The sequence below is a fragment of the Labeo rohita genome, chromosome 23, assembly GCF_022985175.1.
Source record: "Labeo rohita strain BAU-BD-2019 chromosome 23, IGBB_LRoh.1.0, whole genome shotgun sequence".
Taxonomy (NCBI): Eukaryota; Metazoa; Chordata; class Actinopteri; order Cypriniformes; family Cyprinidae; genus Labeo; species Labeo rohita.
The window spans coordinates 22,228,376-22,246,834 of record NC_066891.1 but is presented as its reverse complement, the minus strand read 5'-3'; the positions used below and the strand labels follow the sequence as shown (position 1 = coordinate 22,246,834).

The 18,459-nt window shown below is 38.2% G+C and overlaps 1 protein-coding gene across 2 annotated transcripts in view; it reads right to left on the bottom strand.

Annotated features, from left to right (window-relative positions):
- Positions 1-8,024: 8,024 nt before the first annotated feature.
- The window catches only part of cables2b (Cdk5 and Abl enzyme substrate 2b), a 29,885-nt gene continuing 19,450 nt past the window's right edge, over positions 8,025-18,459 (bottom strand). The window contains exons 4-9 of one of the 2 annotated variants that reach the window (XM_051096763.1): positions 16,696-16,804; positions 16,326-16,494; positions 11,040-11,134; positions 10,053-10,159; positions 9,657-9,861; positions 8,025-8,369 (exon numbers count right to left, since the gene is read on the bottom strand). In XM_051096763.1, the coding sequence (XP_050952720.1) occupies positions 8,229-8,369; positions 9,657-9,861; positions 10,053-10,159; positions 11,040-11,134; positions 16,326-16,494; positions 16,696-16,804 (826 nt within the window). In that variant the 3' untranslated portion in view covers positions 8,025-8,228. The remainder of the gene's footprint in view (positions 8,370-9,656; positions 9,862-10,052; positions 10,160-11,039; positions 11,135-16,325; positions 16,495-16,695; positions 16,805-18,459) is intronic. The other variant, XM_051096764.1, reaches the window with a different exon arrangement.

Sequence of the window (18,459 nt, the reverse complement as noted above, 5' to 3'; positions counted from 1 at the left end):
ATGCTTTCAGGATCTACATTTTGAAATGATTTTGTTTCAAAATCATTCATCGGATCCAAAGTTGACTTTTTCATGTTGTTTGAACAATAATGTATGTTGACAGTGTATGTACAAATCTACCCTATGATGATAAAAATCCATGCAGTGGTTTTTAATTAATCTGTAAAAATAATATCCCCTTTTCCAAATCGAGGCATTCCGATGACCCCTTTAAAATATATGTTTTATATTAGCATAGTTTAATGACAGTATATTTATTGAACAAAAATTAATTATTTAATTTATCAAAATAAGCAGAAAATAGTACAGACTTTGCTTAAGTGATTGTTTTGAACAGGTATTAACTTAAAAAAAACAACATTATTTTAGTTAAACTATTTGTATCAATACTGTGTGCCTTTTACCCCATGCCCCCCTTTGCCACGTCTGTTACGGAGTGCGCAGAGATGAGGTGTGAGACGGGTGGAACCACTTGCAAACTTTTAATCTTGGACATCGACAAAGACATGGTCAAGGCAGGCAGGGTCAGACAATGGCAAACGGGTATACAGACAGCAAGACAAAGAGTAATCCGTGACACAGGGTCGATCCAAGGCAAACGTTATCCGAAGGGAGAGACAATAGAATAATCCAGACAGGTGAGAGTTCTGATTGGCTGAGGCAGGACCGGCAGAGCAGAGAACCCAGGCGGAGCTGGCGGGATCGACAAGGCTGAGGACCACCACAACAGGACAGACGGACCAGGAGCCCACCGGGGCGGAGCAGACAGGACAGGCGCAGCAGGAGGCGCGGGAGCCCTCCAGGGCGGAGCAAACAGGACAGGCAGGGCTGAGGACCACCACAGCAGGACAGACGGGCCAGGAACCTTCCATGGCGGAGCAGGCGGACCAGGAGCCCACTGGGGTGGAGCAGGAGGCGCAGGGGCCCTCCAGGGCAGAGCAGGAGACTTGACTCGGTTCGTAGAGACCGGCTGTGACTTTGCTTGACTCAGGAACCACGGCTGTGACTTTACTTGACTCAGGAACCACGGCTGTGACTTTGCTTGACTCAGGAACCACGGCTGTGACTTTGCTTGACTCAGACACAACAGAGCAAAGTCCATGAATAAACAAAGTGATGAACGCGGACCCTCGCGACGGAGTTTTGACTTGAGTGGTTGGTTAATTCCTTCAATGAAAAAGTCTATTAGAACACAGTCCGGGAGATCTGAAAAATAAGCAATGTCCAAATACTCTTGTATGTAGCCCTTGAGCGTTCGTGTGCCCTGCTCGAGGGCTAACAACGGTCTTGCAGTGTCCGTACCTGGGTTATGTCCTTGTGAAAAGTTGCTGGGTCCTTATGCGGCCGAGTATTCTGTTACGGAGTGCGCAGAGATGAGGCGTGAGACGGGCGGAACCATTTGCAAACTTTTAATCAAGGACATCGACAAAAACATGGTCAAGGCAGGCAGGGTCAGACAATGGCAAACGGGTATACAGACAGCAAGACAAAGAGTAATCCGTGACACAGGGTCGATCCAAGGCAAACGTTATCCGAAGGGAGAGACAATAGAATAATCCAGACAGGCGAGAGTTCTGATTGGCAGGCAGCGAGACAGACAAGACGATATAACAAAGCGTGGGTTCAAGACTTGGATGACAAAGGGACTAGACTAAACTAGACAACACGACTGACTTAGGGCTCCGTACAGTTGCGAACACACTAATGCTAAATGCAATCCAATACTCTGCAGTGCGTGATAGGAACACCGGGGTTTAAATAGTGTCTCTGATTGGAAGCAGGAGGCCACAATGGCTGATGGGGAACGTAGTCCGGGGTGTAGTGTAACAGTCAGTGAGATGTAAAATGTCACAGCGACCTCTGGTGGCAGACAGACTGACGTTACTGTTTAAAAGTTTTCACCCCTCGGCTCTTAATGCGTCATTCCTTCTGGAGCATCAGTGAGTGTTTGAACCTTCTGTAACAGTTGCATACGAGTCCCTCAGTTGTCCTCAATGTGAAATGATGGATCTCAAAATCATCCAGTCATTGTTGGAAAGTGTTCAAATACACAAAAATTCTGGAAAACCAACAAATTTGTGGGACCTAAAGGATTTTTCTGAAGAACAGCAGGCAGTTTAACTGTTCGGGACAAACAAGGGACTCATTAACAACTATCACTAAACAAAAAAAAACAGCTGTGGATCATTCAGGTAACAACACAGTATTAAGAATCAAGTGTAAAATTCAACTATTATTTTCTCTTGTGGACTATATGTGTCACACCCCTGTGGACTGTTTATGTTGGTTTCTCCATCTTGTGCCCATATCTGGTTCTTCCTGCCCTCATTGTGTCCTGATTCGTTTACTCGTTTCACTTGTTTGTGTATCATTAGCCACCCTTTATAAGTTGTTTGAGTTCTATGCTTTTGTGTCCGGTCTTATCTATGTGCACGTGTTTTGCTGCCTGCAACTTCATTGTTATATTCATGGATTATATTAAAGATTTTGGGATTTCACTGTTATCCTTGTGCGAGTACATTCTACCTACACTTGTTGTGACAGAAGACCGGACCTTTAAAAAAAGTAAGCGGTGTGCTACCCCGCGTTTTTTTTGTTTGGCATGTTTTGTCAGGTTTGGTTATGGCTGTCCTCGTCCTCCTGCTGGAGCAGGGGGAACGCTCTCTCGAGGACCACACTATGGACTTTGTGTTTCTTGTCAACATGACACCCTATCCACACAGCTGCCTTTGCTCATTCTACCAAGTTGGACTTAACATTGCCACACGAGTGCAGCTGTCCGGAGAGGGTCCTCAAGAGAGCCTCATCGCCTTTGTGGAGTGGGTGCTGGTGTCCTGCGGATCGCCGATGACCGTGGACTTTGCGGATTACAACACCAGCCCCACTTCTGACCCAGTGCCCAGCCCAACATCACCCCACAGCGTAGAGCATCTGCCTGAGCCCACCGCGGTCCAGTGCGACCGACGAGCCATCGCCAAGACGACTGACAGAGCTGAGGGTCGCCTCGGAGCATGAGCCCATCATGTCCGACCAGGTGCGAGAGCCGGCAACATTGCTTTTGACGGAGGAGTTTTCAGTGGAGCACGAGGATGCAGAGGAAGGCCCTGCCCACTGCACCTCCGCTGAGGGTGAACGGTGAGCTAAAACTGGAACTGGGACTAATGGACCTGATCCCACCATCATCAGAATTGTCAATTGATCCTGAACCCTCTGTCTGCCCTGATCTGTCTGCCTGCCTGGATTCCCCATATACCCTCCCTCCCTTGCATCATCCACTCAGCCATGCCACCTCTGTCTCCTGGCAGGCCCTTTGCTCACCCTCAGCCCACCATCTGTGCGGTGGACTCGCTGCGGATCTGCCATTCTCCATCAGCGTCGTGGCTAGAGGATCCTTCGTTTCCGCCTCCAGCCTCCGAGTCCTGGACTCTGCCTCACTCCTCCGATCCAGCAGCTCCGCCCCGGCTCCTTTGCTCCCTCGTGTCCACTGTCGCCCATCAGCCCACCAGCTCCACTGGGCTCCCTCATCCCTCCGGCTCCGCCTTGGTCGGTCGTTGTCCTGCCATCGCCTCAGGACTCCGGCTGTGCCTCGGCGCTCCATCCCACTGGCTCCGTTGGGCTCCTCCCTTCCTCCAGCTCCGCCTCAGTAACCTTAGCCTTGGACTCATATCCTTGGCCCTCCGGATCCTTGGTGACGCCTTGAGTTGTAGGCTTTCCGTCTCCACCTCCACTTTCTCCGCCGCTGTCGGTCGGCCCCCTGGAGTCGTCAGCCCTTCCTTCACCATTGCTCCTCCTCCAGGCAGCCTGGGTCTCGCCTGGCTCCTCCTGCTCCGGGTCCCTTCTGTCTCCTTCCTCCGTCTGATCCACCCTGGACCCTTCTGTCTCCTCCTTGGCTCCTCTCTCCATTGTCACCACCCTGGACTTTGTTTGTTGTCCACCTCCCGGGAGTCCGTCCTCTGCCAGAGCCTCCTCCTACACTGACTTCCTGCTGCCATCCCACGCCCACTCCTTTGTTTTTGTTTCTTCTATGGCGTGAGGTCACACCTTCCGGGAGGGGGGGAGTAATGTCACACCCCTGTGGACTGTTTATGTTTGTTTGCTCCCTTTTGTGCCCATATTTGGTTCTTCTTGCCCTCATTGTGTCCTGATTAGTTTACTCGTTTCACCTGTTTGTGTATCATTAGCCACCCTTTATAAATTGTTTGAGTTCTATGCTTTGTGTCCGGTCTTGTCTATGTGCACGTGTTTTGCTGCCTGCCTGTAACTTCATTGTGGATTATATTAAAGACTTTTGGATTTCACTGTTATCCTTGTACGAGTGCGTTCATCCAACACGTGTGTGACAATATGTAAATATCTTTTATGTAATTAACATTTTGCAGATTCTGCAAGGTGTACTGTATGTAAACTTTTGACTTCAACTGTATTACATATTCTATTGATTTGTCTGTTTAGACTCATCAAACTTGACACATGTGAGGAATTCGCTTGTGTCCAGAGTAAAGGTGATCCTGAAAAGGCGATTTGTGTCCTGTATTAATCATTGTGGTAGGGAAATCCCACACCAAAGCAGTCCCCACTGTGGAATGGGTATTTCCAAGAATCATGGCTATCGCGGTTCAATATCCTAAACAGTCCAATTGTTTTGCATATCCATCCTAACATGTTTATTTAGACTCAAAAAACTGAACAAAACATAGTACAGTTTTACTCTGAAACAACTTGTTTCGTTATGAATTTGTTCAGGTTTTACTCTTTTTTTTTCATATCCTTTGTGTTTGTAAATGTGGAAATAAAATGTCCAGAAATAAATAACTCACTTGTACAGTGATTTTAGAAAATATATTTGAGAAAGTGCATGATAATTCAACAGTTATGACAATTAACATACAAATATATTCTTTATACACAAACTAAATGTCACCTGTAAATATAGAAGAAAAAAAATTACAGGTACGAACAGAGAGAAGGAGAAAGCACATGAAAGCACAGCTGTACTCAAGGTACTGAACATCAGTCAGAAATAAGTTATATTTGTAGGATAAGTAGGATAAGTTGTAGGATAAGTAATATCGCTCTACAATACAGCCGTATCCCTTATCTGCTGCTGGCGTCCTTCCCAGCCTTCCTGTCATAATTCATAAATGGAAGATTAGCTAAATCTGCTCAACTCCACAGAAGAGATCAGAGGAAATTTATGTTGTGAATTCCGTTTCCTATTCTCTTGAGGATTTGCTATCCTTCACCTCTGACCTAATAAATAATAAACCACAGCGGTACTGTTGACGAAGACACAAAAATAAAACATTAATATTTTGCCAAAATTATTGGGTCTGTTAGAATATGATCTGTCCAGTGACAGGTTTGGCTCAACCATGCTCAGATTTGAAGATAACTCAGTGTTAAAATAAATATCAAATCATAATGATAATAATACCATTTTCTATTGATGTAATTACTGTTTTTCCTTTGGAGTACAGTATTGGAGGCTATAGAAAAATCACAGTGTAAATAAACTAAACAGAATTACTTTACTTCCCTTTTCTCTCTTTACCAAGTGATTCATTACACAAAATCCTAGGCACTTTAATTCAGCGTGTGTAAAATGTATTTTATATGCATTACTGCCATTTCAGTTTGTTCAAACATAAAACCAAGGCTTGGAAAAATGTCCAATCAATGCGTGATTTACAAATATCTCCTGAGTACATGGGATGCTTGTTATGTAGCAAAATCCACTTTCTAATGCTTTTCTATTGACGTGATTGCAAATATCTTCCTCTAGAGGGCGGCTCTAACATACTGTGTCAGAAGTGCTTTCTTAGCACATCATCTGATTTAACAGTACAATACTGGAATACAATGTCTTATTTCAAGAATACTATCATAAAAATATAAGATATTTGTTGACAACATTATCAGCACATCATGTAAATAAATAGAAGGATGTATTGACTGAGACTACAGTAGGTAAAATATATCGGTCTATAAAGGACAAAGCAGCTGTTCTCAAACTGGCAGCTGAAACACAACACAACCTTTTCACACAGCGTTAACAGAGAGTGTCTGCACTAAAACACTGCAGTGAAGCAGACATGGATGAATTGAAATGGGAATGGGATGTTTTGTGAGTTAATGGGATGAAAAGCATTTCAAATATTGCATAGATTGTGGGTGCTGGAAGAAGGGAAGTCTTTTGGATAAATTATGATAGAGCATGCTACCGCATGGTCACGCTACTAGTTCTTAATGAGAAATGGAGACAGAACGTAACATTTTATAGTAATTAACGAATAAACAGTGAAAATAGCATATATGTGTTCTCACCAAGGCTGCATGTAATTGATTAAAAATACAGTAAAAGCAGTCATATTAGAATTGAAATATTAGAATTTAAAATAACCGTTTTCTATTGTAATTTATTCCTGTAATGAAAAGCTGAATTTTTAGCATCATTACTCCAAGCTTCAGTGTGACATGATCCTTCAGGTATAATTTTAATATACTCAGCAAACATTTTTTATTATCATCTGCTTTTTCATGATCACAAATGAGCAGTGTTTATTTGAAATAGAGATCATTTATAAGATTATAAATGTCTTCACTGTCATTTTGATCAATTTAATGCAACCTTATTGAATACACAAGTATACATTTCATATACTTTTGCATGAAAGTGAATATATATTAATACCATGATGACGTCTAAAAAGAATAGTTCACCTAAATATATCTGCGATCTTTTACACGTTCACACTACCTGTCAAAAGTTTTTGAACAGTAAGTAATGTTTTTTTAAAAATAAGTTTCTTCTGCTCACCAAGCGTGTATTAATTTGATCTAAAGTACAGCAAAGACAGTAAAAATTTTGAAATATTTGTCCTATTTAAAATAACTCTTTTCTATTTCAGTCTATTTTAAAATGTAACTTATTCCTGTGATTTCAAAGCTGAATATTTAGCATCATTACTCCAGTCACATGATCCTTTAGAAATAACGTTGTTATTTGCTACTCAAAAAACATTTATTCTTATTATTTCAGGTTTCTTTGATGAATAGAAAGTTCAAAAGAATAGCATTTATTTGAAATAGCAATCTTTTGTAATGTTATAAATGTCTTAATCATCACTTAAACATCCTTGCTAAATAGAAGTATTAATTTCTAGAATCCCCCCTCCCTTCTATAATAATAATAATAATAATAATAATAAATGTTTCTTGAGCAGCAAATCAATATATTAGAATGATGCTGAAAATATAGCTTTGATCACAGAAATAAATAACATTTTCAAATATATTTAAATAGAAAACAGTTATTTTAAATAGTAAAAATATTTCAACTTGTTACTGTTTTTGCTGTAATTTGGATCAAATAAATGCAGGCTTGGTGAGCAGAAGAGACTTCTTTAAAAAAATTTAAATCATACTGTTTTTGACTGGTAGTGTATATCATGACTTTCTTCTGTGGAATTTAAAAAGAAAGGAATTTTTTATTCTATAAAAAGTGCGAACACCCTGGCAGCACTGAAAATGTGCTTTTCTGGAAATCAGCTCTAATATAGAGCACTCTTCACAGTAAAATCAAGCCAAGGACAATTAACATATTACGTTTGAATACTAAGGTTTAGTCAGTCACTCAAGAACACTTTGAGTATGCTACTAAAGTAAGTGCATATATATTATGTAATCTGTGCTAATGACTATAGTATTATTGCATAAGATTTACATAAAAAAAAGTTTTTTTTTTTGTTTTGTTTTTTTGTTTTAAAGTGCTTTAGTGTTACAGTGAATGGTAGGTTGTTCTATACAAAAAGAGAGGTCTAAATTAAATAAAAACTTTTTTTGGTAAATAGATACGGAATGTTAAAAACATGCATGCGCACTTGTACATTTTACACAAGTGAAGGAGCAGGAGTTAAACTCTTCCCTTGTCGGTTGAGTGTTTAAACCTTCTGTTTTCAATAAAAGAAGATCTGTGCTGTTTTCCTCAGCAGTATTCCCATGGTGGTCACAAAAACAGACAGCCATGAAAAAAAAAAAATGCCGCTGGCCAGATTGCTATAAAAAGCATCATTTGGAAAGTCAGTTCTTCCTTAGAGCTTTGCGTTGATGTGTATTCGCTCTGATACCTCAAACTGCAGTGGCGGGAACGCAGAGTCCCACACTTTCGGCTGCTTTACTCATCTCATCTGCATATTCACGACGGCCCTGAGCCCTCCGCTTTACCCATGTCAGCTCTGCTGCACCAGTCTGCGGTAGTGGGGCATGACTTTACTCTCCGGTAGGTAAAGTGCCATTTCCAGAGCCACCAAAATAGTAAACTCGAAAGCAATCAGCTCCCGACGGCTAATCCGAAACCTCTCCTCCAGTTTCTGGGGGCAGAGAAAAAACAGATAGATATACATTAGATATACAGTTGAGGTCAAAAGTTTGCATCCCCTTGCAGAATCCTTAAAAATGTTAATTTTTTTTACCAAAATAAGAGGGATCACACAAAATGCATGTTATTGTTTATTTAGTACTGACCTGAATAAGATTTTTCACAAAAAAGTTGTTTGCATATAGTCCACAAGTTAAAATAAAAGTTTAACTTATAAAAATGATGCTGTTCAAAAGTTTACATACACTTGATTCTTAATACTGTGCTGCTCCAGAAGGAAACAGGATGCATTGAGAGCTGGGGGTGAAAACTTTTTGAATTTAAGGATCAGGGTAAATTTAACTTATTTTGTCTTCTGGGAAACATCTTCGTAGCCTCTGAAGGGCAGTACGAAATGATAAAATATGATATTTAGGCAAAATAGGAAAAATGTACACATTTCCATTCTGTTCAAAAGTCCCCCCATGCATTGCTTTTCCTTTCTGGAGCATCAGTGAGTGTTTGAACCTTCTGTAATAGTTGCATATGAGTCCCTCAGTTGTCCTCAGTGTGAAATGATGGATTTCAAAATTATACAGTCGTTGGAAAGGGTTCAAACACACAAAAATGCTGGGAAATAATTGAAAAATTTGTGGGACCTGAAATATTTTTCTGAAGAACAGCAGGCAGTTGAACTGTTCAGGACAAACAAGGGACTCATGAACAACTATCACAATACAATAAAAACAAACAAACAAAAAACAGCTGTGGATCATGAACTTTTGAACCGTGTCTTTTTTATAAATTCAACTATTATTTTCTCTTGTGGACTATATGTAAACATCTTTTATGTGAAATATCTTATTCAGGTCAGTACTAAATAAACAAAAACATGCATTTTGCATGATCCCTCTTATGTTTGATTCTGAAAGGGCGATGCAAACTTTTGAACTCAACTTTAAATAGATAGAGCATTAACCTGACACAAATATAAATAATCAACATATGTAAATTTCAAAACATCAACCAATTAGAATGATCTCTGAAGTATCATGTGACATTGAAGACTGGAGTAATGATGCTGAAAAATTACCTTTGCATCACTGAAATAAATTACATTCTAACATATATACAAATACAAAACAGTTATTTTAAACTGTAAGAGTATTTCAGAATATTACTGTTTTTACTGTATTTTATTAAATAAATGCAGCCTTGGTGCAAATAAGAGACTAATCTTTCTGACTCCAAACTTTTAAATGGTAGTGAACTGGAAAGTGTGTGTGGGAGCATCACTCACATCAATCAGTTGTTTGACCTCTTGTTTCTTCAGGTCGCTGCTGATCTTGGCGGCGAGTAGGAGGCACGCGGCCGCCACCAGCTTCCTGTTTTGCTTGTTGAGACGCCCCTGTAGGACCAACTTCTCAAAGTACACAAATGCCATGGCTATAGTGACCGGCTGCATGGAAGACTCCTCTCCTACTGAACGTATTTCTCTCTTCAAACTGATGATGACAAAAGAAGAACATTGTGCACAAATGTAATTTCAAGTACTTTTAAAATATAACTTTGTATTTTATTCAGTTCGTTTTCATAAGGGTTAAAGCTGTTTTTTGACATACATCTTATTGCATACATAATAACAATATGACCATATTCTGATGAATCTTCCTGTATGTTTAAAATATGCATGTACCTTCTGATTTTGCTTAGTGTGAGTTTGATGTGGGGGAATTTTTCCTTAAAAGTCTCATTCATATCCTTCTTCAGATCCGACGGTTTGACATACTCTATTACTGTTGTCTGTAAGAGAACCACGGCGAGAGAAAGACAGACTGACAGTAAATACTGAGAATTTACATTTGTAAGATATTAAGCAAGAAAAAAAAAAATGTACAGTGTACATGTGTATAAGCAATATTATCCAGTGGTCAGTAATGACGTCAGCTGGATAAGTTATGTTTTTCCGTGTCTGTAGATCAGACCACCCTGCTTTCAGCATAGAGGCTTAATCACACAGATATCCATTCATCCCTACATACATGTCTGATGGGTAAATTAATGTCCAAAAACAAGAAACAAGACCAAACTGGGCTGCATTAAACATCCCAAAACACAAACATACATCTGTGAAAAGGTAAATGGCTAAGCAGCTGTGTTATGTGGTATGATTTAAAGGGAACCCTGTTTATTAAGACTTTTATCGATTAATATAACATAAATGATGTCTTTACTGAAATATGTAGTAGAAAACCCATGAAAGATTTTTTATACACATTTTGGACTATGGGGGGGTGCCATTATTTCAGTGATGTCAAATGGTTGCACTTGGTGAGCTACTGGCGCTACCCGTTGCTATTTCTACCACAACACAACTCAGAAAATAAAGTACTGATACTACGATGACATTGTGTGGCTTTTGGTTGCAATTTTCAGTCGGAGGGCAACAAGAGAAGCAATGTAAATCTTTACTGCTTTTCTAGCAATAAGAAGAATTGAAATCTGATGAAATTGAAATTATGACACCCCCATAGTTCAAAATATGTATAAATCAATGCAGATGTTTTAAATGATGTAAACCTTTCATGGGTTTTCTATTACATACTTCAGAGACATAATTTACATTATGCTAAGCCATACAAGTCCCTTGCATTATCCCTTACATATACACTGCATGTCTCACCATGTATGAGGCAAAGATGAGCACTCTTTTGTGTTTTCCACATGGCCACCGTGGGTCACTGAGCATATTAGGGTCATACTCAGTGTCTTCAAGGCCTGAAAAAAAAACAAAAAAAAAACAAAAAAAAACACGCACACACACACAAGGACACACATGTCAGATGAGCCAATCAAACCACAGTAGTTCACCCAAAAATGAGACATCTGTCACCTATCGGTGAGTAAATGATGACAATTTTATTTTTGCCTTAACGCTGCCTTTAAGGAAACACATAAGAAACGCAATCAGTACTCAGTATGTACAATCAGCGACACACTCGGTTGACACAAGTGTTGCTAATGTGGGCTTGCTAAATAAGGTACAAGAATACAGAGAGCAGAGTTGATGACTCACACACCCACTAAGTATTAGAATACAGGAATAGCAGCATTAGTAATTATGACACACACACATCTGTGCCTGAAATACTGTGATAATAACCGTGTCTACCAAGCTGATTGAAATGTCCCTACCCACTCTGTGAATAATACAGCTTTAAAACCTTTATTAAGCTCCCATCAGTTACTACACACTGTTTTGTGCGAGTGTGTGTGTGTACATGTTGCATGCTTGTGTGATTTAATTTCACCATTTAGACATGAATGAAAGAGTATTTTAGCGTGTCCACAGTCCAGAATTAGCGTTAAAATGCTTTTAGGCACTACAACACACACACACACACTTTTAAAGTCTTACAAAGTCAAAAAAGGTCACAAGCAAAGGAATCTGTTATAGAAAAGAGTTACAGATGTTGTCAGATTTCAGTGTGGCTGAGATTTAAGTGGTCACAGAACTGAGCAGAGTAAGTATGTGCGTGTCAATGGTTTGCTACGTGTATATGTGTGTGTGTGTGTTATACATAATTTTTGTTTTCTTTTGATGCACGAACAAAACGTGGCTAAACCTTTTTTATAGTGCACATGCCATCTCATAATCACAATCAACTTTGTGCTATGTTAATTTTGATATGAAAAATTTAAAACAGATAAATTTGATAAAGGTCTTGTGTGCAATTTAAATTGCAATTGAAACAGGAACTGAATTAAAAATTTTGGACTTGTTTTTGCAAACTAACTGATGTTACGTTGAATTAAATTGAGATTAGAATCAAATCAAAACCTTGTGATTTGGAATAAAACTGAATCATGAAATCTGTGTCAATACCTAGACCTAGCGGACACAGTTCACCATGACCATAAAGAAAAATTCACATATTTATATAAAATTCGATTGCAAAAACATTTCCGCTAAATAAAAATTTAAATATTGGTTTTGACATTTAATTTGTATTAGTTTTCAAATAAGTCTCTTATGCTGACCGAGGATGCATTTATTTGACCACAATTACAGTAAAAACAGTAATATTGTGAAATATTATTGCGATTTAAAATAACTATTTTCTATTGTAATATATTTGCAAATGTAATTTATTCCTGTGAGGCAAAGCTGAATTTTCAGCATCAATATTCCAGTCTTCATTGTCACATGATCCTTCAGAAATCATTCTAATATGCTGATTTGCTGCTCAAGAAACATTCCTTATTATTATCAATGTTCAAAACAGTTATGCTACTTCATACTTCTGTGGAAACCTACTGGTACCATTAAAAATGTCTTTACTGTAACATATTATCAATGTAAAGCATCCATGCTCAATTAAAAAAAAACACAAAAAAAAAGTCACGTAATACCAAATAAGACCAAGAAAGTGTATGTAATGAGGAGGGTTAGGGTTATTCTGCAAATATTAAGCATATTTGAGGACAATATACAGTGGATATCAAAATTAAAGAACAACCTATAATTTCCTAAATTTCAAGGACACTGCTTAGTCCTGTTTGAAGTTTTCCTAACAGGAGTAGATGGGCAGTTTTTTAAGCATATTTCTTAAATTAATTGTATTCTGAAGCACAGTATAAACCTAAATGAGATATTTGAAAAAAACTAGAGAACACTTTACAGAGACCTCCAAGTTATTGGTGTTAATCTGGCACCTGGTGCTAATTTCTTTACTTATATGAGGCAGCATTCCTCTAATTTTTACTGAGACTGCAAGATGGCGGGCCACTCTAAGGTCACTGAAACCCTGCGACAGGAGGTTGTCCAGGGGCCGGTTGCACAAGCTGTATGTAAGTTATAATTTAGCCTAGTTTTGACGTAAATGGGCACTAAGTTACAACTTACGCACTACTAAATATTTTTTCATTGCACCATTACACTTAGTTGAAGTGCAACTCTATATATAGAAACTAAATATTTACGGAAGCGTCCGATCAGGAGTTATGAGTGAACTGCATCAATACGCTCTTCTTTTACCCGACAACCTTCAATCATTTAGGCATATATGTGACCCTGGACCACAAAACCAGTCTTAAGTCGCTGGGGTTTATTTGTAGCAATAGCCAAAAACACATTGTATGGGTCAAAATTATTGATTTTTCTTTTATGGCAAAAATCATTAGGAAATTAAGTAAAGATCATGTTCCATAAAGATATTTTGTAAAATTCCTACTGTAAACGTATGAAAACTTAATTTTTGATTAGTCATATACATTGTTAAGAACACTATTTGAAGAACTTTAAAGGTGATTTTCTCAATATTTAGATTTTTTTGCACCCTCAGATTCCTGATTTTTAAATAGTTGTATTTCGACCAAATATTGTCCTATCCTAACAAACCATACATCAATGGAAAGCTTATTTATTCAGCTTTCATATGATGCATACATCTCAATTTAGAAAAAAATGACCCTTATGACTGGTTTTGTGATCCAGGGTCACATATGATGCTGCTGACATATACACTCATGTACATATTAAGAAAGAGAACAATATGTGAATAAACGTACATAGTTTCATTTTTAGTGCGTCTTCAACACCCCATCTACAGCGTGACTCTGTGTGCTTCGGTAAGTGTTGCGCACGTCAGATAAAATAATAAATAGACGGCATTTCTTATGTTTTTTTTTTAATCTTTCTGTATTTATTGATCCTTGTTTATTTCAATTACAGTTTCTGAATGTTATTTACATATAAAAGCAGCTTACATATAGACTAATGTTATTAATGCATCGTTTTTAATGAAAACTTGTTTTTACCATTAGTATACGTGAGACAAAAGAAGTTAAAATGAAGGATAAATTAAAATTCATAGCTTTTACACAAATTCTGCTTGTGTATTTGAAGGTTTCTATTGGATGATTTAGGGTAAATGTCATATTTTGCGACTACGCATTACGATGCTACGTCCTGACTTAAGAACAACTGGTGCAACCAAATAATGTATAGATTTAGTTACAAACTAGCTAGTAGTTACTAAGCCTCTAACGTGGACTTAACATTCTAATTTAAGTAAGAACTCACGAATGGCTGGTGCAACCCTACCCAGATGAAGGCCAAAGGGATGACCTTTTCAGTCACTGCAAGAGAAGTTGGTCATTCCAAATCCGTGGCTTCTCAAATATTGCATGTTTTCAATTTCACTAGTTCATTTAAAGCAGAAGTCCAATTCCAGAACAAAAATTTACAGATAATTTACTCACCCCCTTGTCATCCAAGATGTTCATGTCTTTCTTTCTTCAGTCAATCAGAAATTATGTTTCTTGAGGAAAACATTTCAGGAATTTTCTCCATATAGTGAACTTCTATGGTGCCCCCAAGTTTGAACTTCCAAAATGCAGTTTAAATGCAGCTTCAAATGGCTCTAAACGATCCCAGCCGAGAAAGAAGAGTCTTACCTAGTGAAATGATCTGTCATTTTTTAAACAAATTGACAATTTATATACTTTTTAACTTCAAATGCTTGTCTTGTCTCTGCGATGTGTAGTCTGTGTCATCCGGGTCAATACAATTAGGGCATGTCGAAATGCTCCCGTCTCGTTTTCTTCTTTTCTTTCTACATCGCTGTTTTACCATTTTTTTGAAAAGGGCATTTGATGTTCTTCGCATGTTCACTTTATAAACACTGGGTTGGTACTTCTGCAGCGATGTAGGATGATTTTGAAGTTGGGGAAGAAAATGACCGATCGTTTCGCTAGATAAGACCCTTCTTCCTTGGCTGGGATCATTTAGAGCCATTTGAAGCTGCATTTAAACTGCATTTTGGAGGTACAAATTTGGGGGCACCATTAAAGTCCATTATATGTGGATAATTTCTTCAACTACTAAAGAAAGAAAGACATGAACACCTTGGATGACAAGGGAGGTGCGTAAATTATCTGTAAATTTGTGTTCTCGAAGTGAACTTCTCCTTAAGTCAGAGGTCCCCAACAACTGGGTTGCGACCCACTACTGGGCCGTGGAAGAATTTCTACCGGGTCAGAAGAACATTCTGGGGAAAATTTGTATAGATATGATGCTCTGTTATTTATTGTGCGTAAATGATTGTTCCAATTATTCTGTACTTTCGTCGTATGCGACTGATATGGAGTAACAATTCGATGATTTAATGTTAAATTAGTAAATAAAAGATTGCTCTGATCTGTCATATAATCTATTAAGGCTTAAAAGGATCGCAGTTGATCTGTGATAGTACGAACCAGGACCAGACCCCATTGTTCGGCATGTGATTTGCAGATTAATATGCCAATTTACATGTTCAAGCTATTTAAAACCACAAGAAGAAGAAACGAAACAGAACTCGAAACATGGGGTTTTGCGGTTACATCGCAATATTGGAAATATTTCTGTTTTAAACCACGAAGGCGAGTCAATGGATATCACACAAGAAACGTGAAAACTCTGTGCATTAGTTATGCTTGTGAACGTCTTAACTTCAGTCAATTCACTATACAGAAAGCGAAAGTAAAAAAAAAAAAAACTGACAAAGTTTTCTAATGCTGCATTCATTATAGTCTCTCAGAGACGACAAGAGACGAATCTACTTCAACATATGCCGATAATAATTGTGATGTCCTATGGCTGCAGATGTGCTGAAGTCATTCAAAGCAAGGGTCTCTACACTTCTAATTTCTGACAGCTGTAACCCTCCAAGATTTTAGTAGCAGTCTTCTTTTGAGCTACAGTGTTTACTGTTTTCTAATTTTGATCACTGTGTTTTCCACAAAATGAAGTTTTTTTGTTGAAACGTCTTGGATATTTTTTCAAACATGTTAGTAGAACAGTGAGCAATGAAGATCAACAATATTTCAGAAAAATCAAGTATTTATAGATCGTTCTCTAATTTTGATCTCCACTGTATGTCTATGGGAAGTTCTCACAATTCTAGGTGTACTAGTTTGTGTATACCTGTGTGAGACATACCCAGGTCCAGGCCGACAGTACTGTTGAGGCGAGAGGGAGGATAGCTGCAAGGGATGCTGTTTCTGGAATAAGGCATGGGTAGAGCGAGATCCACTGCAGGCTTGTGGCGGTCCAGAGCGTTAGTGGGGTACAGGAACTGAGCGTACGACACCGTCTGCACAAGAAATAAGAACATAACAAGATGTCTGTCAGCCTGAGACATCCTGACAGCCCCTTTAACCTTCTGGCCATAACAAATAAAGAGACATAAAGCTGTCATTCCTGAGCAGGTCGAGTGCTACGCTGGGCACAACGCCCTGTGACATTCCCTGACCGACTGATTGACAGGTGCAGCGATAGAATGACAAGCTCTTACCCTGCCGTACATGCCCAGCTCCACCCCCTCCAGCCCGGGAATCATCTCTAGGGTGGTGGATATTCCTCCAGACGAGTGTCTCCGCCGCTGAGCATCCAGATGAGGGTCACTGACACAAAGACAGATTTAATTTATTTGTCAACCGATCTCATTTTACTGAAAATAGTACTTGAAGTTTCCCTTAAAATTTTGCTTTTTTCTCTTCTGAGAAACCAACCCAAAAACGGTCTAATCAAATGCTCTCTAGAATGTCTTTCCCCCTAATACCACGTACTTCTGACTAACTGCGGCATACACTAAAATATGTTGGCTATTTAAAAATAAAAGCCCTTGAGATGAGCCATGCAGTATTTCCCATCCTGAAACAAGGCGAAAAGACATGTTAGCTCATTAAATTTAATGTTGCTTGGTTGAAAGAGCAGCAGAAAGATCTTTACTGACTTGAAAACATGGAGAATAGGAAAAGTTCAAACACACACAAGTCTAACTCACCTAATACAGACAGCTTCAAATTCAACCTGATGTCCCAATCACTTGCTTTTTCTTCCAGACAGAAGTAGCTGAGTGTGTTGTGTACAGTGCTACTCTTTAAGCACTGACTAAACACACACACACGCAAGTACTGTATATATTCACTCCCTCCATCATCCCTTATCTACAGTCTTAGACCTCTTGCATAACATGGCTGTTTAATTTCTTCTCTTTTTCAAAAAATGTGAGCTATTGTGAGACAAGGTTTCCCATGGTTCAATTCCCTATTTCAGCATTTTACGGAACTATAATGTAGAGGGTGGGAAAGGACAGGGAATGTTGGCTGTGTCATGCCACATCCAGCTCAGAGATGTGGGAAAAATTTCTTCCTGCCCCCTTCGCCCCGAATCTCACCCCAGAGGAGAGCAGAGGAACCAAACTGACCGTATTTTCAACTCAATATCTCTGTGTGTTTATCTGTCTATTTGAGATTTAGGAAAACAAAGACGAGTCATGCAAGTGACGGCTAAGAATGGGAATCTCAATTCTAATTCTGAGTTTTCAACTAAACAATTCTCCAACCATATTGATTCTCCAACTAAATTAGTAGTATTATGTAGTATTATTTGAACCCAGTTACTCCGATGTGAATAACTGTTGCTAACAACATAAAAAAAAAAAAATACAAATATACTAAAGGAAAGACTTAGTGCTGTCAAATCGATCACATCCACAATGAAAGTTTCTTAAATATATACATTTATACAAATATATACATATCTGTGTGTAATTATATATACCTATAAATATACACAGTACACACACATATATTAAATAAACACAAACTTTTATTTTGGATGCCAATTAATCGAGATTAATCTCATCTAAAATAAAAGTTTCTTCACTATATACATTCATACAAATATATACATATGTGTGTATTTATTATATATATATATATATATATATATATATATATATATATATATAAACACACAGTGTCACACACATATATTATGTAAACACAAACTTTTATTTTGTATGCCGATTAATCATGATTAATCACATTCAAAATAAAGAATATATATTTCCTAAATATATACATTTATACAAATATATACATGCATGTATATATACATATAAATATACATAGTGCATACACATATATTATGTAAACACAAACCTTTATTTTGTATGCCGATTAATCAAGTTTCTTCAGTATATACATTCATACAAATATATACATATGTGCGTGTATTTATATATATATATATACATATATATACACATATA